Source organism: Thrips palmi, unplaced genomic scaffold (assembly GCF_012932325.1).
Source record: "Thrips palmi isolate BJ-2018 unplaced genomic scaffold, TpBJ-2018v1 HiC_scaffold_11, whole genome shotgun sequence".
NCBI classification, from domain to species: domain Eukaryota; kingdom Metazoa; phylum Arthropoda; class Insecta; order Thysanoptera; family Thripidae; genus Thrips; species Thrips palmi.
The window spans coordinates 9,783,384-9,808,377 of NW_023144622.1; the positions used below are offsets into that span (position 1 = coordinate 9,783,384).

A 24,994-nucleotide genomic window follows, 5' to 3' on the forward strand; every position below is an offset into this window, starting at 1 on the left:
TTCGTATGCAGATTTCAATTTGGAAAATTTTTAAGAAAATTATCGCGGAAACTACACTGCAACAAGTGAATTAAATGCTGTTTCTCATAATGCCAGAGCCATCTTGGTGCAAAGTAGCCACGGATCGCCTTCGCGGCCAACTTTTGCGGTTTGGAGCTCATTTAGTGCAAGAAAAACCACCATTTCAAGTCTCAGTTTCAGAACCATTCTTAATCATCTTGGTGATTCACAATTATCACAAATTTGTGATAAAACTATCTATTCTGCAGCAATTATTCAACCTTTATACATTTTCAGAAGCAAAAAGCAAATTTTCGACGAAAATAAATCATTATCAGGCCAAAATATGAGAAAAAACTCTCAAATATGTGTGGTCATGGTGCCCCACTAAAAAGTGGTCATGGTGCCCCACAGTGCAGTTTACGACTCTAAGGCTCCCCGAGCAAGCAAACAACTACTTAGAATTAAATGTGATGTTGGATATTTTGCCGAAGAGCCGACATTTTGAGAAAAACCTAAGACATCGAACCTATCTTCTCAAATGTGAGAGTGAGAAAAAATATCCCAGATTTGAAAAACGCCCAATTTAGCCAAAACGCTGTAACAAAAATTTTGGCGAGGTGCTATGGTCGTACCCTTGAAGCTAGAAGGTAGGGCTCTGGCTGAAAATAGTTAGAATTCTATTCTCTCAAAAGTCCGGTCGACCGGTTGCCGTCGACAAAGTAGTTCCCGAGAGCGAGGGGGGTGGTCATGGTGCCCCAGTGGTCATGGTGCCCCACCCTCCCTTACCTCTGGTTTTTTGTGCAACAGTGATATGTACTTTTGACTTTTGTTATCTGCATTTTTTTAGTACTTTAAATTTTGTTAGTACTTTAATAAAATAAATAAGATAAAATAATTCCTACAAAAGTTTGTGCAGTAAATTGTTCCTATCTAAGGAGAAAATACTGAGTATTATTGTTTTATGCTATAGCGGCTGGTTTCTGACGATGAAGTCAATAAGAAGCTGAGAGTGTAACAACAGACAATATCCGCGCACGGTTTGAAGTATGAAATATTGCAAGTATACTTTCGAACACAAATTAGAGAAGCTAGGAAAGTAACTTATCCTGTTTCGAAGAAGTCATAAGTGACGGGTTATAAGTTAAACGCTTTTTTTAGGGCATTGTTCAATAAATTTGCGCAACACTACTGGCGAACAAAGCTGGTGCTACACCGAGATTTCACTGACCCGTGATCCTTTTCCAGGTGAAGCTGACGGCCTCGGCAACAGCGCCAGCCACGTGAGCGCCCAAAGAGTGGCCGATGAACCAGAGGTCGTCGCTGCACAGACCCTGCTGCACCAATGAGTCTATCGCCTCGCCGACAGCCTTGCCCACCTGGAAGGAACGCTGCATTAGCCAGAGGCGGATCCAGAGGTGGCCTAGGGGGGGAGGGCAAAGTAGCACTTTTTGCCTACTTACAGGGGCAAAGTAGCCATTTTAGCCTATCTTTCGGGCGGCTATCTAGGGGCTGGGGGGGGGTGTGTGCAAAAACCCCATTCTGTTCTGCGTTGACAAAAAGTTAGGATTGTCTTGGATCTGCTGTGACAGACAGTTAGGATTGTCTTGAATCTACCCTGGCAGTTAGGATTATTCTATCAGGACGCCGTCGAAATGATGACAACATTATGTCCTGCCATCAGTAAGGGAGGGTGGGGTACAATGGGACACGGGGCACAATGGGACACTGTCAAATTAGCCACCTTGCGGTGTTCGTAGGATCTGCGGGTTACGCTCGATTGTAGGCCAGCAGTTGCCATGTTAGTTTCACAAAGCGGGAACTCTATTCGACTGAGCGTTCTCTCGGCAGGTCGACGCAAAGTGCGAATGTAAGAAAAACGAGGCAAAACTAGCAAGACAGGAGAATTTTGTTTTTCCTCTAGCATTTAAAGTACTTGTCGCACGTTCGTGGCGAGTTCACCAGTGTGTTCGTTTGTCTTTTGAGGTTCAGTGAGACTTGTCTGGGCGCTCTGGCTTTTGGGTTTAAGAGCTAGAGCGTGTCCAGTCCAGCGTGTCGTTCGGGGCACAATGGGACACCCTCGTTTAGGGCACAATGGGACGTGTTAATCAAAGGGCTTTCAGGTCTTGGTTGTAGTTTATGTCTAAATGAAGCCAAACCATACGTTAATTATGTTATTCACAAGAATTTTGGCATCACCCATTTCTTTTGTGCTTTTTATTGTATTTAACACTGCATATTTCTTATTTGTTACACATCTTACTCCGGTATTTTTTAAAGGCAACCAGTAACGTAAGTTCTTTTTCAAAATAGTTTGTGACGAAAATAGATCAAAACCTATTGCCCACAATTTTTTTTAATGCTCCTTCGCTTTATTTTAGGTCATAAAAAGGGGGTGTCCCAATGTGCCCCGAGGCTGTCCCATTGTGCCCCAGCCCGGGGGACAATGGGACAGGTGACACTCTTGGCAAATGTCTCCACAGACCAAAAATGCCGTATAATCAATTTTTTGTTTTAAATAAAAGTTATAGACAAATAACAAAGAACATTTTGAGCTATCGGGAGACATTCTAGCTCCAACGGTCTCGGACCCAGGCCAAAAAAAAAACAAGCTAGGGCCCGCCCTTCCGTCGAACGAGTTGCCAGCTCCGCTTCGCTGGCCGGCAACTCGGTTCGACAGGGGGCCGGCCCAGCTTGGCCTGCCGGCGGCCTTTTCTCGGGCCTTCGGCCCCCGCATCAGACCCAACTTGGCCAGTCGAAGGCCCCGGGGCCCTTTGGCCCGCTCGCATCACACACCCCGTGAGCGGGTAAAGCAAGTTATCGATGTACCATCGTGACTTAGGCCCGCCTTCTATTCACAATATGCAATAGTCCTTACACTTTTTACCCAACTGTCCTTAGAATATGCCCATTCATTTGTCTCTTCGCCCTCATTCCGAAAATACCCATATTTGCCATGCTACTGCAACTCCTTGCAATAGAGGCACAGCAGGGGCGCAAAACGAGTCCGTCGCACTTTTTCCCCCTAACTCATGAAGCCGGGGTCCTGGACCCCCCCTTTCCCACCCCCCGTTGAAGAGGTCTTGCCAAGACCTATCCAAAATTAAATAAAATTTTTAGTCGGTCGACCCCCTTTTTTCAAGATCCTGATGTGACTAATAGACGAAGTCGGGCTCCTGGACCCCCCTTTTCCCACCCCTCGTTGAAAAAGGGCTTGCTGAGACCAATCGAAATCTGCAATAATTTTTTTTTTGTCGGTCGACCCCCTTTTTTGAAGATCCTGATCTGGCCAATCGTAAAGCGGCCGATGGGGGCGGGACCAGGTCCATTCATCTTGTCTCGTCGCCCCGATTCCAAAAATACCCCTATAAGCCCTGCTAGCACCAATAGTGGCGGAAATCCCCCTCCCGCTCATGTAAACCATGATGCACCTGCAGCAGCCCTTGTGCGACCCGGACGGGATTTGCACCACCGGATTATTTGTTTGGACGGTACTCCTGAAGTACCCTCCAAATCTGGTTACTCTAGCTCAACTCCTTCCTTGTACACAGACGCCAACAACAACAACAACAACAACTACAACAACAACAACAACACACAGACACAAAGGCAAATGCATAGGCCCTCCCCCTATTTTTTGAATAGAAGGGCGGGCCAAAAAGCGTCCCATTGTACCCCACCCTCCCTTAAGTGATGACACTTTCATAAGAGCTCCCGTACTTCCTGCAAGGGCGTGACGGTGACGTCATCAAATGTCTTGGAAAATTAGCCTTGAAATTGACATCAAGCGACAGCCAAAATTTTCACAGTGAACACGCAACATTGGGAACATTGCAGCGACTAGCAGCGCGTTGTTATCGTCTTACCCCGGGCACGTTTTCAAGCGCCGAAGTGTAAGGTGCTCCATCGTATTTGCTCCAGTCCACTAAGACGACGTTGTGTTGTCCACGCTGTATGAACGCTGAAACACACAAACAACGGTGCTGTAAATCGAAAAGCGTACATTATATGCACTAACTGGAACATGGCTGCAACTAACTCACGCCACATGCCGTGTACACATGGCATGCACATATGCTCAGCACAACATGCCATGTACATACACTTCAACAAAAACATAACTCTAGTGCACTGCTTCAGTTATCGAGTCAGTGCATGCTTGGCAGGCTGCGCCCTTGCTTACAGGTATACTGTGAAACGGACAGTCAGGGGCTTAATGCCTAGAGTACTGTTCAAATTGGAAATCTGACAATACCTTGTTGTTCGCTTGTCAATTTTACATGCTCATTTTAAGTTTCGGCGTGACTCTAAAATTTTACTCTAAAAAGTTTTTGGTGTGAATTTCTTGTCACGTCGGTTTTAGGCATGACTTTTCTCCACGCCAATTCTTGACATGACCACGCCATTGTTTGGCGTAACTGTCACGCCATAACTTGGCCATGTGTCCGACCATTAAGCACGCATTCAGTAAGTTTTGATATTATTCTTACAAGCAAATGGGACTGCAGAGACCTACCTGTAGTGATTCCATGCACACTGTCGCCACTCGGAGTCTCCGTGTACCCGTGCGCGTAGAAAACTGTCGGCTTTTGCACGTCGATCAAGTTCAGGAGGTCATCAACTTGGTTGATTGGCACAATTGTGAAGTTAGTGGGGTCCGATCTGAAGAAATAACAAGAAGGAAAGACATCAAAGAATTGATATCACATGGGAGGGACTCGTTCTTTACAAAGCTAGATTGATGTGTCAGTCGCTGATCGTTACATGAATTGTCCTCAGACGATTTGTAATTTTGCATTGCAACGAACGCTTCCGGTTGGTTCTCCTCTCAGGCAGGGAACATCGATGCATCGCGATATCTCGAGATATCGATTCTCGTGCATAATCGAATTTACACTAGAGTCCGTGAGTCCGTGCCAAAAACCTGCTTTTTCCATGACCAAAACCCTCAGAAGGACACATTTCTTAAAAAAAGAAGTCAAATGAAACTTATTATTTCGTGTCTCATCTCCAACATAAGACATGCAACACCTGCCAAGAAATTTTCGTTAGGAAGAAACCGCTAGCAGTTCTGAGACATATATCACGATTAGCGTGAAACGATGTTTCTTTATGACCAAATTTCTCAAAATTATCCATTGTCACTTGGAAAATACCCTCCTAGTTTTTTGTTGGCCAAAGATCTCTGGTCATTGTCGTTGTTGTTTGCGTTCCAGTGGCGTTCTATATCAAAAGATGCAAACACTTGAAAAGAGGTTAGTTTCACATAATGCACTAAAAACGTCTCTCTTTCATGTTCATTTTCTCAGTATTTCTCATTGCAAGCAAAAAAAAGTTCATTTTCGATCTAGCGACTGACACTCCATCTTTCATTTGATACCACTCTCATTTTCCCACATGCTGTCAGATCTGAGATGAAAGATGTCCCCCCAAAACTCATTTTTGAACACAATACTCGTTCTCTTCACATAGAGTTTTGTATGTTAGTGAGTGGTGTGTAAAGAACGAGTAAAAAAAACACTGTCTATCTACGCTGCACATACTTCTCCGTTCACACTGCCATTGAATAATTATAATGGAAGGGAGTGGGGCACCACCAAGGAACAATATGAAAACAATCTAAAAATATTTCACGCCTGCCAGATTGTCTGAAAAATTGACCGAACAAGTTCTATGCTTAAGCAAACTTAATTAATCGCAAAATTTCGTCGTTCACGATAAGAATGTCCTCTTGCAATCGAAGGGGTTGCCTTGGTTGTGTTTCCAAGACGATTTAACGAATTTATCAACAAGGTAGGTGCACCGTGGCTTGTAACAGGCTTCGCAATCCCGCGCCAGTTTCGACAATCCACGCCTGGCGTTTGCATCTACACAGAGAATCCAAACGCTATGAATATAGCGTCAATGGGTGCAATGCATAAGCATTGCACATGAAGTTCAATGCCTTCCCATCCCCGTGCATTACTAGCATAGGGCATTTTCGGGACGCATTGCACGTAAGGTGCAATATGACTGGAGGCATTGCACGTATGGTGCGATATCTCAGTGCATTGCACCATACCTGCTACATTCGTAGCGTTAGGAATCTCAGTGTACCATGGCCTGCGGCGCTGGAGGAGTGCTGGCAGACAGACAAAATTTTCTAACCCCACCTGAGTAACGGGCTTCGCTATCGCCCTTCCACGAAGCCCAAATTCACAGCTGCACGTGCTAACTTTCTTTTTTCGTAGGCGTGGGGTGTACGATAACTGCTTTCAAGCGGAGTCAATTGATGTAACATTGAGAAATTTGCCTGTCTCGGAGAAGGCGTGTGTTCCATGGACCCAGGAAACGATAAGATTCCTGGCATTCAACGGCCGCACGTGTGCCGTGTTTGCGTAAGTCTCGACAGTGCTGACACGTGTAATAGTCGGCTTGCCGGCTCTCAGCATCGCACGTACAGTGCAAACTAAGCTCTTGTTGATATTTTTCGCTGAGTGATAGCGAAACCCGTTACTCTGGTGAGGTTAGAAAACTTATTCTGTTTGTTTGTCTGTCTATCCGTCTGTTTATCCACACTACTCCTCCTAAACGGCTCGGCCTATCTGGCTGAGATTCTGCAGGGTCATTAGGTACCCCCTTACAACCTTCCGAAGTATATTGAGCATACATATAACAAACTAAAATACTTTGTTATACGAAGAAATAGTTGGTAAATTACAAAGTATTTGCTTTGTAAGCTTACGTATAGAGTAATTCCATAACTAGGGAGCACAAGATTTTTTCTGGTGTCGCCGATCTGGACCACATGTACCCCTAGGGTAGACAAAGATGCCCACAAATTTTGAAGGTCCTAGGTTGACCCAGTCCGGAGCAGTAGGCCTTAGTGTGTTTTGCGACTTTTTGGTAAAAGTCAAGTTTGAAGGTACAAATCGATGGGAAGGGCTTGACCTAGGGCCATGAAAATTTTACCAGGTCTTAGGGGGCATGAGGATAACATTTTAGAATTTTTTTACTTTTTGAAAAAAGTTGAACTTTAATTTTTTTTTCTAGATCTCAAAAACATATTTTTGAAAAAATTGAAAAAATTTCAGAAAGTACCTTTCCTTGGTCCTAGTAACTGCACAAAATTTCAGCCTGGGCATAGACTTGGTTTGGGAGCTATGGAAGGAAGCGTAAATTTCACTCCGTAGTCTGAAGGACTTTAGCGGGGAAATGACTCATCTGTGGCCTGGGTAAGAATGGGATAAGCTATGATCCCAAGATAGACATAGTGGTCTGATGAGTATCCTCTACTTCCTTACTTGTGTTTTGAGTGTTTTCAGCCTGTCAGGATTATGTTTCGAAGAGCCAAATCAGGGGCAAATTAGAGACGCACGGTTTGATTACGATTCCACCTGTGAAATGAACTTACAATGACTTGCAAAAAGTCGCAAAACACACTAAGGCCCACTGCTCCGGACTGGGTCAACCTAGGTCCTAGGACCTTCAAAATTTGTGGGCATCTTTGTCTACCCTAGGGGTACATGTGGTAAAATTTTGGTCCAGATCGGTGACACCAAAAAAAATCTTGTGCTCCCTAGATATGGAATCACTCTATACAAACTACTTTTTTTTTTGTAAGGCCCAAAATAGTTTGTAAGGTTTTCTCAGTGTACATCCTCGGCTCACCACACCAAAATTCATCTCTGTACTGAAAACCACTCACTCATGCCGACCAAAGAACACTTAAACAACGGCGCAAAAAAGTTAACTCTTTTCTCCGTTGGTATGGCAATTGCCATACCAAGTTTATTATCATTTCCTGTAGTTTCAAGCGTGCTGCTGATGAAAATATGACTTATTTTACCCTAAGACTCACGGTAAAAACGGTTCCTGGTTTACCTGTTGTTCCTGTTATTACCCAAACTACCCCGACCCTTAGTTGGGTCACAGGTGTCGACGTTGCTTTTGACCTCGCCTCCTATTTGTCATTCGGCTCGTTCCGCAAGATTCGCCTGACGACGAATGTAACCTGCACTGTAAAAATTATGTTGTGAATTTACGACGGATTCTTTTACAAAGGGTTTTGGGAATGTCCAAAAGTGCACTGTTAATGTTTCTTTCCTACAGGAACTTTTGTAAATCAACGGAAGTTCGTCGTAAATTTACGAAGGCTCTTTGTAAATCTACGAAGAAAAATCGTAAATGTACGCAGTCTGTTGTAAATTTACGAAGCCCTTCGTAAATTTACGACGGGCTTTGTTAATCTACGACGGGTCTTCGTAAATCTACGACGGACCTTCGTAAATAAACGAAGGATCTGTTGGCAATTTTTTGCCGAAGGATCCGTCGTTAATTCCAGACGTTTAATTACGAAGGTTCTCTGTATATTAACGAACTTTCTGTGTTTATTAACGAAGGTTCCCTGTAAATTTACGAGGGATCTTTGTAGATTTACGAAGGTGCTTCGGAAATTTCCATTGTGATTGTAAAATCGACAGATATCGTTCATAAAATTAACGAAGGTTTTTGTAAATATACGAAGACTTTCGTAAATTAACGAAGGAAACATTGGCAATTTTTTTGCCGAAGGATCCGTCGTTTATTCCGGACATTAATTTTTACAGTGTGCAAATACATGATGCACTTACGTGTAGTAAATAAAGTTCACTTCGGAGTAATCCTGCTCCTGCAGACGGGTCTCGCCTGTCTTGTCCTCCAGAATGTTCTGCTCGGTATCCGCATTGGCTGCAAAAGCAACGAATTAATTACCAGACGTGACAAAGTGACACGTTCGTTTGAGCATTGTGTCACATTCGTTTGGATGTGAATCGGCTAGAAATTAGCTTGTTCACCTTCAAAAGATAGTGACACAATGCTCACACGAACGCGACAGTTTGTCACGTCCGTTTCAAGGTGATGTCACGTTACAGGAATAGTGTACCACCTCCGGCAATGGATTATGTTTGAGACTGGTTCCAGTTTGCCAGGCAAAGCGGTCTAGTACCATTGATTGAAGGCGCGCTGGATGGAAAGCGGTTCGTAGATATCTGACACATTTTGATTTTGTTTTGAAGTTTAACTCTGAGCACTCACCACTGCACAATAGCGTTGCCCATGCCAGCAGTTGGAGACAGACCAAGAAACGCCTCAGATTCATGATTCCGCCACGAGCAATGTCAAGATGCGCTGCTTTAAAACGAAAAATCTTAATTATGGCCTTTATCCAAAGTTCAATCACTGTTAAAACTGAAGCGTGACCGAGCGTGACTATGTCATGCATTAAAGACATAACGCTTAATGAAGCATAGACTGGAAATTCGTCCATGGATTTACATAGGGGGAAACTATGCAGATGAACCTGTTCCGCTTGATTTCAAGCGTAAACTGACGCTTGAAAACACTTGAAAACAGACGGTGACACTACGCTTAAGTTTTACTAGTAATGGCACTTCAGAGGACATGTTTAAGCTATCTTTCTGCTTTCTTTTCCTTCACTGAGATTCCAAACGCTATGAATATAGCACGAATGGTGCAATGCAGCTGAGACATCGCACCATACGTGCAATGCGATAGCCATATTGCACCTTACGTGCAATGCGTCCCGAAAAGGCCCTATGCGAATGCATGGGAATATGAAGTGCAATTGACGCTATACTCATAGCGTTTGGATTCTCTGTGTTCCGGCGGAGATCTAAGTCTAGATGCAACCATACCTAGACCAGCATGGTTTTCCAACTCACCGACTAGACCTGCACTCGATCTTTTATAGCTGTCGTAAGATCGAAGGAGAGTCTCTGCCTGTCGCGTTGTTGGGGTTCGTCAAAAGGCCATTACCAGACGGCGTGGCAACAGCTTTGGCAGCTCCACCTGCATTACCTGCTATGCCCTTTGGATCCTCACCCAACGCCAGTTTACCGACGGATGGCGTATCTTTGTCGCATGTTTACACCCCCTGATACTCGGGCGTACGCCTGAGTCGGCGTGCAAATATTATTTCATCTTTTTAAAACCTGTTTTCGTCCCGGTTTCTCATCGGTTTAATAACTGCAAATGGAAAGGCGATACTTAAGTAAATTTCTTGGCGGTACAATTGAGTATTGCCAATAAACGGCCTTACGGAAAAGTATTGCTTTCAGAACGGCGATACACAGAAGTATCGCCAAAACCACGGCATTAGACTCAGAACTAGGCATTTTAAGGCCGGTAATATTACCGGTATAGAACGGTTTAAAACGGTAAAATACGGTATTTTACGGAGACCCCGATAAAATTGGTATTTTTCGGTAACTTTGAAAAATTGACTTATTTGAAGTTCTTTTGCTTCCACACGATGATACAGGTCGTAGGCACTGAAAACAGCGCTTCTTGCGAACTCTTGGTTTTTTTATGCCCCCCGCACCTCCCCGTTTCGTGTAAGACGTCACCTCAGGCCACATAAAAATAGCAAGAAGTTAATGTTCTGTTCTTCATGGAAATCAACATCCATGTACACGGGCCAGATCTTCTCCGAAAGACAAATCAAAAGCCTTCTTTGTTGCCAAGTTTCCAATTTGTTGCCAATTTTAATTAACTTAAAAACGAAAATAGGAAAATATGGGGGCAAACATTTGAACTAAAAAAAGACAATTTACATTGGTATGGTCGACACCACTGAGCCTTTCAGGAAAAAAGTTTCTTCTTGGAATTAGGACAAATTTCATGGATAACGAGAAAAAACGGTACCTGTTTTTTCACACTTCGATATGTTTGGGCTGTTAATTTAACGGCTCTGCGTTTATTATTTCAGGTCAGTAGGAGAGTGGAAAAACAGGCAGAATCAAAATTGATTGAGAGGGTCTCGTGGGACAATAGCCCACACAGTGCCTGGTCCAAATGCGACATTGTCCTTGAGTCATGATGGTTTGGAACGATATTTGGAACTGGAACGATGTAACCGATAATTTTTGATACACACTTACCCAAATGTACTTTTTCCCCCCTATTTCACAAGAACCACAATTTCCCGTAAGAATCAAGAAAAATCAATTTTACCCTATTTTACCCTTTTACACGGTTTTACCGTTTTGGTAAAATACCGTATTTTACCGTAATTTACGTAACTTTATTCACGGGCATTTTTGCGTCCCTACTCAGAACTCGTCACCTTGATTTTGTTCAACGTTAATTGCCAAATCGTGGCAGTACTCCAAAGTATCGCCAAATTTTGGCGATACTTTTGTGTATCGCCGTTCAGAAGGCAATACTTTTGTGTATCGCCGTTCTGAAGGCAATACTTTTGCGTAAGGCCGTTTTTTGGCGATACTCAATTGTATCGCCAAAAAAGGTACTAAAAGTATTGCCTTTGCATTTACAGTGATGACCCCTTCCCAAATTGGTAAAACTGAAGCTTCTCGCCGAAGGACTTGTTAAGAAGTTTCATTCTGATATAAGTACGTGGACGTTGTATATCAGAAATATCAAGATTAATTGATTTGTAGTGAAGATAGTTCATGAACACTTGAAGGTACCTCTGCAGTTAGGATAGTTCTAAATCTGCACTTTGTCTTGGATCTGCTCAGTTAGAGTTGATCTATTACGACGAGTCGAATTTTGGGCCCTGAAACTCTTTGACCCGCACTTCTAATCAATAAATAGGGGGAGATCCTTTGCATTTGCCTTTGTTTTAAAATGGTTTAATTTTAACCGTTTTTATTTTTTTTCAATTAATCTTGTTAAGAGCTTCTCAAAGGATCATGAAGCCATCGGGGCGAGCTATCACCCCACTTGAATAGGCAATAAGGTAATTTTCATTCTTTACCTGTCCACACAAATTACACGGCTTTAGAAAGTCCACGGAAATTACATTTTGATGGAAATGGTAACAATGCCACAGCAGTTGCGATAGGAACGTAAACGCCTGGCAGCTTAGGCAGCCTCTTCCACATCTATGCACTCTGGAAGCGCTTCCTCTCACCCTTGGCTAAGGTTGAATCGTACAGTGGACAAAGAAGGATCAACTCAGCCCTGTCCCCCCTATGTTCGAAAAATATTAAATAATGGTTGCGTTCACTTAAGGGGGCAATACACTGAAAATGGCCCAAAACTGACTTGTGCGATTGCTTCCATACGCGTTGTTGTGCGTTGTTCAATCTTTTCATGTGTCAAGACCTTACAAAATGAAGCATTTAAAGCCCAGAATGGCGTTGATCGGACGTCAGGGAGCGGAGCAGCGCCCAATCAAATTTTCGTCAAAAGTCGAACTGGCGGGCGTCCCTCAGTCCGCAAAAATGAAGATATCTCGACCCCGTTTGCGCCAAAATGTAGGTAATTGAAGCGGCTATAGCGCAAACTAGGATTATGAACATCGAGCAACCGAAAGTACAAAATTTCATCCAAAAACACTTTTTGAGGATTTTGCAAAAATGATCAAAACAGGTTTTTTCGTAAAATTTTGTACTTTCGATTGTTCGATGTTCATAATCCTACTTTGCGCTATAGCCGCTTTAATTACCTACATTTTGGCGCAAACGGGGTGGAGATATCTTCATTTTTGCGGACTGAGGGACGCCCGCCAGTTCGATTTTTGACGAAAATTTGATTGGGCGCTGCTCCGCTCCCTGACGTCCGATCGATGCTATTCTGGGCTTAAAATGCTTCTTTTTGTAAGGTCTTGACACATGAAATGTTTGAACAACGCTCGACAACGCGTATGGAAGCAATCGCACAAGTCAGTTTTTGGCCATTTTCAGTGTATTGCCCCCTTAAGGAAAAGTTGATCTACGGGTCGAGCGAGCGGCCCGCTGCACTGTGGCAAAAAGGTACGGAAAATTCTGTTAATTTTTTTGCCAGGATTCTCCGTAGCCCTCTTATCAATATTCTCCGTAGGCTCTTACAGTATTCTCCGTAGGGCCGTACAGTATTCTCTGTAAGTCCGCACATTCTTCTCCGTAGGACCTGGAAGACTGTATAGTCCTACGGCGATCACTGTAAGGTCTTACGGAGAATACTGTGCGGTCCTACGGAAAATACTGTAAGAGCCTACGGAGAATATTGATAAGGGGGCTACGGAGAATTACCACAAGCTGTTTACAGAATTTTCTGTAGCTTTTTGCCACAGTGTGCTTGCGGCGCGGTTAATTGACCTTGGAGGACCGGAGTCTCTTTCTGGGGGTGCCAGTATTATGCGAGTCACGAAGAGTGGATCTCATCATGCTGTCTCATCATGAGACAGCTGCAAGACGACGAAAATGACGAATATCTCAGAGGTGTATGTTGGCAGCCCTGCAGCGTCTAAACGGTGCTTGCATAAATGACCTAGGCGGTCTTGAATCATTTGCTTGCACAGTAAAAAGTCTACGAAGAGTCGCTTCGTAATACGAAGAAAATGAAGGCATTGTAAAATCTACGAAGAAAGGCTTCGTATTATGAAGTAAAATCCTTCGTTATACGAAGCAATTCTACAAAGCCTTCATTTTCTTTGTAGTTATGAAGCAAATGCTTCGTAGGCTTTAAAGCGTGTGGTGTGCTAGTCTTAATGCAAGTCACGAGGAGTAGTTTTGTTTGTTATCGTGTGTCTATGGTCGGTTCTGTTAAGGGGGCAGTAGCGTCATGCACGTATTTTGACGATTTTCGAACCTCCTGTTTAGACGTTAATAGAAAGATAAGTATGAATGCCAGAGACAAACGGCAGGTACCGGCAGGTGCTGTCTTTGACATGAGTGACTCTATGCATAGCTACCTGGTCTAATGCGAGGGTCATTGCAGTATGCAGGCCTCATTTCACATATGAACCATTCAAGAATCCAGTTCAGTCTAGCGGCAAACAAACTATTTGTTGTCTGAAGCCAGCTATGACACTTTGTGGTAGCGACCCATCTTTCCAAGGCATGAGTTTGTTTATCAAACTTTCTATATACCTTGGCTGTCTTTAGACTGCTGCACAAGAATAATCCACATGTTTCTGTTCATTTTATTCGAACACAAGCAGTCACTTCAGGGGCACCTGGGCACATCAACCTTGTTAGGTTTAACGAGGCCATGGTGTGTGAAGAGGATGAAACAACCTGGAAGGTGCAGTCACTCAGTCGACCAGGAGAATTCCACACGGTCACTGTGAACTCTGATGACCATTGCCTTGGATGCCAGTTGGCCTGCATGCGTTGTCGAATTTGTATTCACTCATACAACTGTACGTGTGAGGACCACTTGTAGAGAAATAATATGTGCAAGCATATTCATTGGCTGAGCGTTAGCGAAGCCCTTGCCGTGTTTGGGGGCGCCGAAAGGCGGCTGGTCGTGCGTCTGTCCTCCGGGCGGCCGGGGGGAAGGGGCTGGGGGTGGGGGGAGGGGGGTCGTCATGAGGCTAACATTTTAGGTTTCACTGCGCCTAAACCGCTGGACCGATTGAGTTCAAATTTTGTGGGTAGTTACCTGTTAGGGAGGACTTCACTTTGCAGGTGTTAAATTTGACCCCCACCCCCTTGAACGCCCCCACCCCCCTAAAAACGTTGTTGACCATTTTATGCTTCTGTACGAGCCACATGAGGTGCTGTGCGAAAAACAATCGTTTCGGTGGCTGGGGGCAGCCTCCAAGAACAACCCCTCCAAATTTCAGCCCGATGCTACTAATAGTTTTTGTCTGAGAGACTTAAATGTGATAGGACGTGATGCCAGCAGTTTGGCGTTTTGTCTGTCTGTCTGTCTGTCTGTGACTTTGTACTCACCAACGATTCTCAGCAACTACAGGGGCTATAGTTCCAACATTTCGTATTTAACGTCGTCTTAGTTCCCCCCAACACGAGTTTGTTTCAAATCGTTGTTTAGTATCGTTTGAAATATTCAAAACATCGTTTTGAACTCGGTTATTAGCGTTGTTAGGTTGGTAGCAGTGTGTGGCTGACCAATTTCTCATACCTGCTGCCGCGCTTGCAAGCGTCTGCAAGACGGGACGGCACTTCTGCAAATAAAACAAACTGAAGAGCAAAAGGGCTCTCAAATAGGTTCTGAGTTAGTTTTTCAACGTTCTAGAATGATTAAAACCCTTCCGGAGGGTAGTTCTTTCTCAAATCGCACGACCCCCGAAATCGATGTCTCGGATTCGGACCAAACTTGGTGGACTCATTGCTTGGGTCACCAAAACCAAGTTTCTGACCCCGAAAATTTTTTTTTTGCTCTAAAAATATTTTTTTCCCCTAAAAGTATTAAAAAATGGACCAAAAATCGAATTTTCGTCCAATTGACCCTACATTGTGCAAAGTTGTTTTTTCAACGTCTTTTGATCTTATTTCATCCTATTTTATCCTATCCCACTCAGAAATGATTTTTAACACCACTAAAAACCATGAAAAACGACAAAATTTTAACGTTTTCTTGAATACCCAAAAAATGCATCCGAATTTTTTCATGAAAATTTGTTTTTAAATTCATCTTTTGGTCCTCTAACATGTGTCAAAAAATTGGGAGAGTTAAATTTGAATTGCCTTTAAAATAATTTTTTTCCACTTTTTTCAAAGAAAATTTTTACTGAAATGACTCAATTTATCAAGTTTTCAGCAAGACTATTCAAGTCTCATGGCTCCTGGGTCCTCCTGGATGGGCAGGGATGTTGGAAATGTATTACTGAGTAGATAGTAGCTTCAAGATGTTTATTTTTAATTATTTTAGATGGTTGACAGGCAATACCGGTAAGTTGCCCTAGACTCCGGCCCATGGGCCCCGATCCGACCCCGACCCGGTCCCGACTTGGCCCCGACCCGGCCCAGACCCGGCCCAGACCCGGCCGAGACCCGGCCCAGACCCGGCAAAGACCCGGCCGAGACCCGTCAAAGACCCGGCCGACACCCGGTCGCCCCATAGGAATCCGGCAAAGCCTTGGCTAAGCCCCGGCAGAGTCCGACCGACCGGCCAAGTCCGGCCACGGTGTAAGAGTGCACCACCCGAAGAGTGGTCTACCTACACTGTGCCCGGCGGAACCCGCCCCAGTCCGGACTTACGGTGTAGGGAGACCACTCTTCGGGTGGTGCACTCTTACACCGTGGCCGGACTTGGCCGGACTCGGTCGGACTCTGCCGGGGCTTAGCCAAGGCTTTGGCGGATTCCTATGGGGCGACCGGGTGTCGGCCGGGTCTTTGACGGGTCTCGGCCGGGTCTTTGCCGGGTCTGGGCCGGGTCGGGGCCAAGTCGGGACCGGGTCGGGGTCGAATCGGGGCCCATGGGCCGGAGTCTAGGGCAACTTACCGGTATTGCCTGTCAACCATCTAAAATAATTAAAAATAAACATCTTGAAGCTACTATCTACTCAGTAATACATTTCCAACATCCCTGCCCATCCAGGAGGACCCAGGAGCCATGAGACTTGAATAGTCTTGCTGAAAACTTGATAAATTGAGTCATTTCAGTGAAAATTATCTTTGAAAAAAGTGGAAAAAAATTATTGGCTGAGCGATAGCGAAGCCTGTTACTCCAGTGGGGTTGAAAAGTTTTGTCTGTCTGTCTGTGTGTCTGTGTGTCTGTGTGTCCGCACTACTCCTCCTGAACGGCTCGGCCGATCTCGGTGAGATTTTGCACACTTCTTGGGTATGTCCTTGGCTCGGCACACGCGAAATTTCACCATCCTAGCTCAACTGGTTCAGTTTTTATAGGCGAAAAACACCTAAAAAACGGCGAAAAATAGAGATTTCTGCAGATAGACCACTTCTGTCTTGGAGAGAGGGGGGTCTGGGGGGCGGAGCCCCCCAGCTACGACAAGTTGAAAAGTGACAAGGGTCAAGATCGTGTTATTTGTAGATAAAACAACTCTATTTAGAATGTAGAGGGGTCTGGGGGGCGGAGCCCCCCAGCATTCAACAAGTTAAAAAATAACCGACAACGGACAAGCCATTGCCTGCCGCAGGCAGGCTAGCGCCGCAGGCCAAGGTAGGTACGCCAGGCGTGGATTGGAGGAGCAGGCAGCGAGACATCGCGAAGCCTGTTACGACAAGACGCGGTCTGGCGTAAACCTACCTTGTTTTAAAGGCAATTCAAATTTAACTCTCCCAATTTTTTGACACATGTTAGAGGACCAAAAGATGAATTTAAAAACAAATTTTCATGAAAAAATTCGGATGCATTTTTTGGGTATTCAAGAAAACGTTAAAATTTTGTCGTTTTTCGTGGTTATTAGTGGTGTTAAAAATCATTTCTGAGTGGGATAGGATAAAATAGGATAAAATAAGATAAAAAGACGTTGAAAAAACAACTTTGCACAATGTAGGGTCAATTGGACGAAAATTTGATTTTTGGTTCATTTTTTAACATTTTAAGGGAAAAAAAATATTTTTGGAGCAAAAAAAAATTTTTGGGGGTCAGAAACTTGGTTTTGGTGACCCAAGCAATGAGTCTACCAAGTTTGGTCCGAATCCGAGACATCGATTTCGGGGGTCGTGCGATTTGAGAAAGAACTACCCCGGAGTGTCAACAGAGGAAAATACGAAAAATGAATGTGAGAATGGATTGCGTGTTTCGTACCCCTCTCCCCCCTTCCCCGTCACAGGGGAATCTGCCTTCAGGTCAGTGCACTGTGAGTGTAGTTGTGGATTCTAACTAGAATGTTTTCTTTGCCTTTGTGTGCATCTACTGATTTTATTCTCTCTGATACTATCCTTATTTTTAAATTTCATAGTAAATCAAATCAGGTAAATGCATGAATAACTTCTGTTGAAATTAGATGACATGTTAAATGTCTTGGTTTGACTCGGGAAATGACATTCTATTGCAATGCTTCATGCTAACATAAATATTCTAGTTCTAACATCTATTGACTAAAAGAATCCATATATAGATGTATTAAGTGCAATAAATAATCCATCTATTTAGTGCTAGCAAATTTTGAATTGATATTGGGTGCAATGAGACGATTCAGGTTTTGAGCGTTAGGTGACTTGGTAATCTGATTTAATGAGACGATTTCTCCCACTTCACCAAAATTTGTGTCCAACAACTGGAACTAAGTATTGGTAATGGTTTAAAAGCTGGCTCTCTGAGCGTAAGCCCAATGCCCAATGTTAATACCATACTGTCATCTTTTACTCCAAAGATAAAATATCACGAGACATGAACAAGATAAATTATGTTGGCGTATTGAGCAACAAGTGGCCTCTGCATTGTACTTCATGAGACGATTCACTGAATTTGACAAAACTTGGTCCCCGTCGAATGCTTCAGATCAGCCTGCCCAAAACTGAGTCACTTCATATAAACTATGATTACATATTCCAGTCTTTATTATTAAATTCACTTGTTTAAAATGAAAGAATGACAAAGGGCTTCTCAAATAAAACTAATAAATTTGTGAATTCATTAGTTTGAAGAAAAAGATACATCGAATAGTGACTCAAGCAGACAAGAAGTCAATTAAGCGATTCAATGCTGGCAATGGAATGTTACTCGACTGAAGGAATCGCATTGGTGTGGCATTAGGGAATTGGTGACGACAAAGGGTGATCCATGAAGACCAACCCAGACCCGTACATTACCCATAATTAACCTGTTTTATATCAATATGTTTCAATTGGATCTATTATTGATTCTTGCAGTTTTTGGGGGTGCTGATCATGAAAACCACTTCCATTTCTACGCCAGACTTGTATTTTCACCCCAAATTAGGTCATTTTGGGCCAAAATTTTCAAATCGAGATTTATATTGATTCCTGCAGTTTTTGGTGTGCTAAACTCAAAAATGGCCTCCAAAGCTTTCCCAGACTCACGCTTCACCTAATTTTGACCAAATTTGGACCAAAATTTTTGAATTGAGTTTGATGTTGATTCCAACAGTTTTTTGTGTTCTGTTAACGAAAATCACATCCATTTCGACTCCAGACTTCTATTTTCATCCCAAATTAGGTCGTTTTGGACCAAAATTTTCAAATCGAGTTTTATATTGTTTCCTGCTTTTTTTGGTGTGCTGAACTCAAAAATCACCTCCAAATTTTTCCCAGACTCACGCATTACCGAATTTTGATCAATTTTGGACCAAAATTTCGGAATCGAGTTTGACGTTGATCCCAACATTTTTTTGTGTGCTGATAACGAAAATCACTTCCAGTTATACCTCAGACCTACATTCCACTCAATATGAGCCCACAAACTGCGCATTTCGTCTACTTAAGCAAAGTCCGAAGTGCACAAACTCGCATCGCTCAGCCACACTACGCGCCCACACTAAACGGCGCGTACCCCTAGTACTGTTGCTCGGTTTTCTACTTCTGCAAGGTATTGTTTTATATAAGATTTATTTATATATTTGTGTATTCATTTATTACTTTTTACTAAAGTTCACACTTCTGATCATTGTTTTTATTTCCTTACCTAGGTGTGACTTCAGTGAAGCCAATGTGTGCCGACAAATTGATGAACACATTGAGACTATCTGTGAGACTGCCCCAGAAGTAGCCCATGCTGCACAAGCTGTTCAACCCCTCCATGTCTGGGACACAGTTAAAACAAATCTGCAGTTCTTGATGGACAATTGTTCGGGTACTTGGGACCGAACATGCCTAGACATTTCTGTCAATTTGATTGATGCGCTACAAAAGCGCTTACCAGCCAATGTGGATAGGTCTCAGTTAGCACCCTGCACTCCTGTTAAGCTGCAGCAACGTCCTCAGGGCATTGAGAACATAAGGACACCAGGTATGACAATTACTGTAACTTGTTAAATAAAAGTAGATTATGGAAGACAAGGGAACTTACACTTAATTTTGTTTTTCTTTCTGTTACAGATACTGTCCCTCGTATGGCCCCTGATGCTATCCCACTTACTCCACACAACATGAGAGTTACTCCGCAGAGAACACCTCAGCGCAAGCCTGCATTCCATTCCACAAAGAACGTAGCTGCCAAACGATCCTTGACTCTTGGGAAGCCAGACCAAGCGGAGAGCGAGACAATTTTAGAAACACTCTTGAGTAACGGACAGAGAACATTGCAAGTCTGTAAAAATTTGGTTAGGTGGCCCATATAGTTTTTTTTTTCATATTTTCTAATTGTGCTTTTTTTCCCTTCAGAAAACTGACACGACTGACATGGACGATAAAATTCATGACGCTGACTTGAACGTGGCTGTCGAGAAGCTCTCCTCAGTGGTCCTGAATTTTGCAGGAATGAAGTTCACTGAGGAGGACTAAATGAAAGTTGTTGTGCCAGATTCATTGGTGAGTCCATATAAGTTCATGCATTAGTTAAAGCTGTTGCATGAAACCATCATAGCTTCCCTGAATTGCATTTGTTTTCTCCACTCATTAAAAGTAATTTATTCCTCTTTTTTTTCAGACTCGTATTCCTTTTACAAACTTTATAGCTAGTCTGGACACAGTGAAGCCTGGTGAAGTCGGCGATTCTATGTGTGTGAAAAATCTGGCTATACAGCTCTGGCCAGGGGATATTTTGGCTGGGCGGAGCTCAGCCAACAAAGAAAATAATATGAGGGAGAAGCTTCCAGAGTGCACTCCCACCAAGAAAGAGTACTTGCAAAGTATGTACACACCACATTACCTACGTAATAGTATGTGGTTTATACCAAAAATACGGATAACCATTACAATGCCTCATTTTCTTGCAGATCTTATGAAGTATAGGCTGGATAAAAGTATACCAACAGTGGACATCAATGATCCAAAGAATAAGAGGAGGGTGTCCACCCGAAACGTGAAGAAAATTTTAAGAAGGAAAATACAAACCGTAAAAGCAGCTGTTGCAGCAGTTCAAGCGAAGAACACAACTTAGACAATTTGCCAAGTATGTATTTGTTACGAAGGTCCTCTGGTATTGTTCCTAGTTCTGTTCATTGTATGGCCAGCCTTCACCAGACAGCGTGAGCGATTCTCACGTTTCGGGGTAGTTTTGGCGTCTCTGATTTGCCGAAAGTGAAAAATATCCAATTAAGTTTTTCTGATTATTGGGGTCCTGGATGATACTAGAGTTATGGCAATGGTATTTATAGTAAAGACCTTGTACTACCTTCCTAAAAACATGAGCCATAAGGTATTCCCACACGTTTTAGTGGGTGTTTTGATCACGGAAATTACGTTATCACGGATGTTACAAAGTGTGAAAATCGGCTTTAACGGCTGACTCGGGCTTGCTGTGGCTTAAAAGTCGTTCCAGGGTCAAATGATACTCTAAGCCCGACATTTCAGCGGAAAATTTTTTCACCTAGTACTGCTGCAACATTGGGTAAAGGCTGCCACGGAAGTTACAGGTAATTGTTGATACACGCCATTTTATAATACTCTAGTCCGCTTTGAGACCGTGTACAGCATCTTAGATTTCCGTGACCCATGCAATTATATCCCAGGGACTCCACTTTGATGGCTTGCGTCATGGAAAGTTAAAAGTTTGGCTTGGGGAGAAGTCCAGAGCTGCCTTTTCGAAATTAGTGTAGTGAAATTGAATACACGGAGGACATTTTTCGTTGCAGCATAAGTACCTTTGAAAGAAGTCTGGCGTGTTGGTCTTCGGTTGAAATAAGCTCGAGACATGCCAAGCTTCGAATCCCCATCGACAGTTGGCAGCATTTTCGAACCACACCGCCACACTGGGGGCGGAAAGTTCGAGTATGTTCTCTTTGGACAATCACGGAAGTTACATTTAGGGTATTCCAAACGCTACGTAGACCAATCCAACGAACGTGAACTTTTCGAAATGTGTGCGTTTAGTGGGCAATGGCCCTCCCTAACATCAGAAACAAACTCCATGTCGATATCTGCGCTCGTTTGGGCACAGGAGTCAGAAGAAACGAAACTACCCCGTAACGTGAGAATCGCTCGCCTATGTTACAAATACAAATCCTTTATTGCTAATGCAACTGCGCTTATCCATCAAAAAGTTGCATTATCATATTTATTGTACCAATTTCAAGATTTCTACAATCATTATTTTCATCATGAATTTAATGAAATGTTATTCAAATCCACTTCTACCACTTCTAGTGGTTTATGGGTTTATGGGTACCCCACTGGGATGTGAACCCGCGTCCAAACTTCTCCGATTTGCTTGAAACTGGCACCGTTGGTTTTGTCTCGTCGCCCCGAGTATGCCAAGGGGTACCCAACTCAAGATAATCATTGCACGTCTAGTTGGTAATCAGTGAAATAATCAACATCATCCAATGAAATGACAATCATACTTTCGGGGATTCAATCACTTTTGACTATTTTTGCGAGACCACTCCTCCCAAACTATCAGCGGTCAAAGCCTTCCCGAGGCGGGGCGTAAAAGAGAAGGGCCTTCAGAATAGTAAGGCGTCGAGGGAGGCCTTTGACCGCAACTAAATTGGATGCAGTGACCGCTCAAAGTTAGCAAAAACGGTGATTTTCTGAAATTCATTCACTTTTTGACCATTTTTGCGAGACCACTGCTCCCAAATTATCGGCGGTCAAAGCCTTCCCGAGGCGGGGCATGAAAGATTAGGGTCTACAGAATAGTAAGGCGTCGAGGGAGGCCTTTGACTAAATTGGGTGCAGTGACCGCTGAAAGTCAGCAAAAACGGTAATTTTCTGAAATTCATTCACTGTTAGACTATTTTTGCGAGGCCACTGCCCCCAAATTATCAGCGGTCAAAGCCTACCCGAGGCAGGGCATGAAAGAGTAGGGTCTTCAGAATAGTAAGGGGTCGAGGAAGGCCTATGACCGCAACTAAATTTGACGCAGTGGCTGCCCAAAGTCACCAATATTGAATTTCCGACACTTTAACAGCTTTCCGAGGTCGGCGCTCAAATAATCCCCAATATTTCCCAATATTCAACATAATAACCTCCTATAATCTGTGATAAATGATAAAATAATCAAAAGAAATCACATGTAATCATACTCTAAATATAATCACACTGTAAAAAATTAGTTCGTAAATTTACAAACAATTTATGGGTAATTTCGTTGCACAAATTATCTGTAAATTTACAACGTCTTTTTGTTTCTTAACGATTTATGAATTATTCTTCACGCAGTAATTTGTAAAATTACAAACTTTTTACACGCTCCAAATTACGTGGACCGCTTTTGTTCTACCTTGTCACGCTGATTAAATGGAGATTAACTTATTTCAGCGTTTTTGTTTTGTTTTATGAAACATCTTGTAAAATGATGAAGGCATCACCATATCTCGTAATCTTACAAGCGATTTGTGCAACGGAATTACCCAAGCATTTGTTGTAAATTTAGGAAACTTTTCATGTTTTTGTGACATTGTTGTAGTATTTTAGTCACGTTTGAGATGTATTTTGATCGTACCATTTCATAAGGCGGTGTTCACAAACAAATTTCATAAAATTAAGAAGATTTCTGAGATAAATAATTCATAAAACGGCCTCTACGAATAAATTTCATAAAATAACGAAATGTTATTGTTACTTTACAGAAAAAAAAATTCGTAAATTCACAATAATTTTTTACAGTGCAGTGTACATGAAAATCTTGAGTTTGTTACCCCTTGGAGTATGCATCTGGAAGTGTGTACTTGGTCAATGCACTTGTTAATGTGTACTTGCTAGTATGCATTTGTATAGGTATACTCAGTAGACAGTTAGGTTTATAATGTAGATAGTAATTTGGATTCGTTCGGCTATCCCTGGCATACGCAAATGACCCTATTAAACAACAGTAAATCTGCGAAACAATATTGTTCCTAGACATTAATGCACACCAATGTTCTGTTTCTCAGATCTTAAAGGTCTATATCCCGATCAACTATCAACTTCGCGAACTCATCGTGAGGGCCATGGTGGTAAGCAATTATCAGTGCAGGCTGGATATCACGACTTGAGCTAGACGAAAGGTGGAGACGAATGGAAGAAGTTTCTTCACGAACATGGCCGCCGTCAGCTGATCGGCCCAATCAGAGACCGTCCGCCATGTGCGTGAAGATTCTTCTTCCTTTCTTCTTTCTCTTTAAAATGGAAACTTTGGCTCAGCCTTGAGTGTTAACTTTACCTAGCAACCTGCAACTCGACAGGGGCGTAAAGGAACAGTGAGCCGAGGGGTTCGTATCTTGAAATTTTGGCTGGGAGTTCAGGAGCGTGTCTGGTGCGAGGCCTAAGTGCCGGCAGGCGGCCAGCCTCGCCCGGGGTGCTGTCCGGGCTAGAGCAGCGTGATTTTCGGAAGGTGCAACGGTGAGCTGAGGGCGACGCAATTTGGCGACGCAAGGCCACCTACCTGCTGCGCGCTGCGATACGCCGTAGCCCTGGACCCTCGCCTACAAGCGAGCGGACAGAAAAGTAATCTGCAATCACTTTCCCGTTGTTTCGAAAATAGTGTCAGCCGTGTGAACTGTATCGGCCCGAGTGCTAGGCAGCACGTGCCACTAGGCAGAGCAGGCAGCCCGTCCCTCCCGGTGGCGCAGCCTAGCGGATTTTAGTTTCGTCCTCAGCGAGGGCCTTCTCTTTGAGCTACAATAGCCTCACTTACTACACTCCTCTCAGATTAACAGTCCAGGAACGCCCCGTACAGCCCGCGGAATAATTATTAAATTGTGTTTTTAGCAGGCCCAGAACGAGCCGGTGCCGGAGCCGGAGGAGGATGATGAGCCGGCACAGCCAGAGATCGAGATCCACTGGGTTAATAACCCCTTATATCAACAGCCATAGTCAACTCCTCACATTCCACTTGGGCAGATCTCTTCGCCGCTGGCGGCTCATAATTTTCTTCGTCATAGAATCAGTTCAGGAAAATGTTTTCTTCATTATTTTTTGTTGCAATATTTTCATGTTTGGTCACTGATAATGTGTGAATAGCATCTAATGTTAAAAACTTTTCTTACCCCTGTGTGCATGATGCTAACTACTAGAATTTTGTCAAATTTCATTTCACCGATCCTTCATGACTTTCCTTTGTTCCCTAATAACAAGTGTAGTAGTTTCTTGTTCTACGGGCTCTGTGTCATGTCATGACTAACGAAAATGAAGGTTCTTTTTCTAATTTTTTGGGAAAATTTTTGACTTTTTTGGATGCTGAGAGAAAGGAAGAATTAGACGGTAACACTGCAAGAACAAGCTCCTTAGTTAATGCTCCATTTAACTTT

General features: G+C 43.2%; 2 protein-coding genes across 2 annotated transcripts in view; one reads left to right on the top strand and one right to left on the bottom strand.

The window, feature by feature from the left end:
• The window catches only part of LOC117639639 (aldose 1-epimerase-like), a 151,312-nt gene that overhangs the window by 66,030 nt on the left and 60,288 nt on the right, over nt 1-24,994 (bottom strand). The gene's annotated exons all lie outside the window — the stretch shown is intronic.
• LOC117639740 lies at nt 1,180-20,105 on the top strand. The gene is made up of 4 exons (XM_034375616.1): nt 1,180-1,418; nt 19,292-19,611; nt 19,701-19,909; nt 19,986-20,105. The coding sequence occupies exons 1-4, from the start codon at nt 1,306-1,308 to the stop codon at nt 20,103-20,105; spliced, it is 762 nt and encodes a 253-aa protein (XP_034231507.1). The 5' UTR covers nt 1,180-1,305.

Coding starts and splice junctions, on each gene's coding strand:
- LOC117639740 (XM_034375616.1), top strand. CDS start 1,306: ATGAACCAGAGGTCGTCGCTGCACAGACCCTGCTGCACCAATGAGTCT. Junction 19,612..19,700: donor TGAGAACATAAGGACACCAG/GTATGACAATTA, acceptor TTTCTGTTACAG/ATACTGTCCCTCGTATGGCC. Junction 19,910..19,985: donor ACGGACAGAGAACATTGCAA/GTCTGTAAAAAT, acceptor TTTTCCCTTCAG/AAAACTGACACGACTGACAT.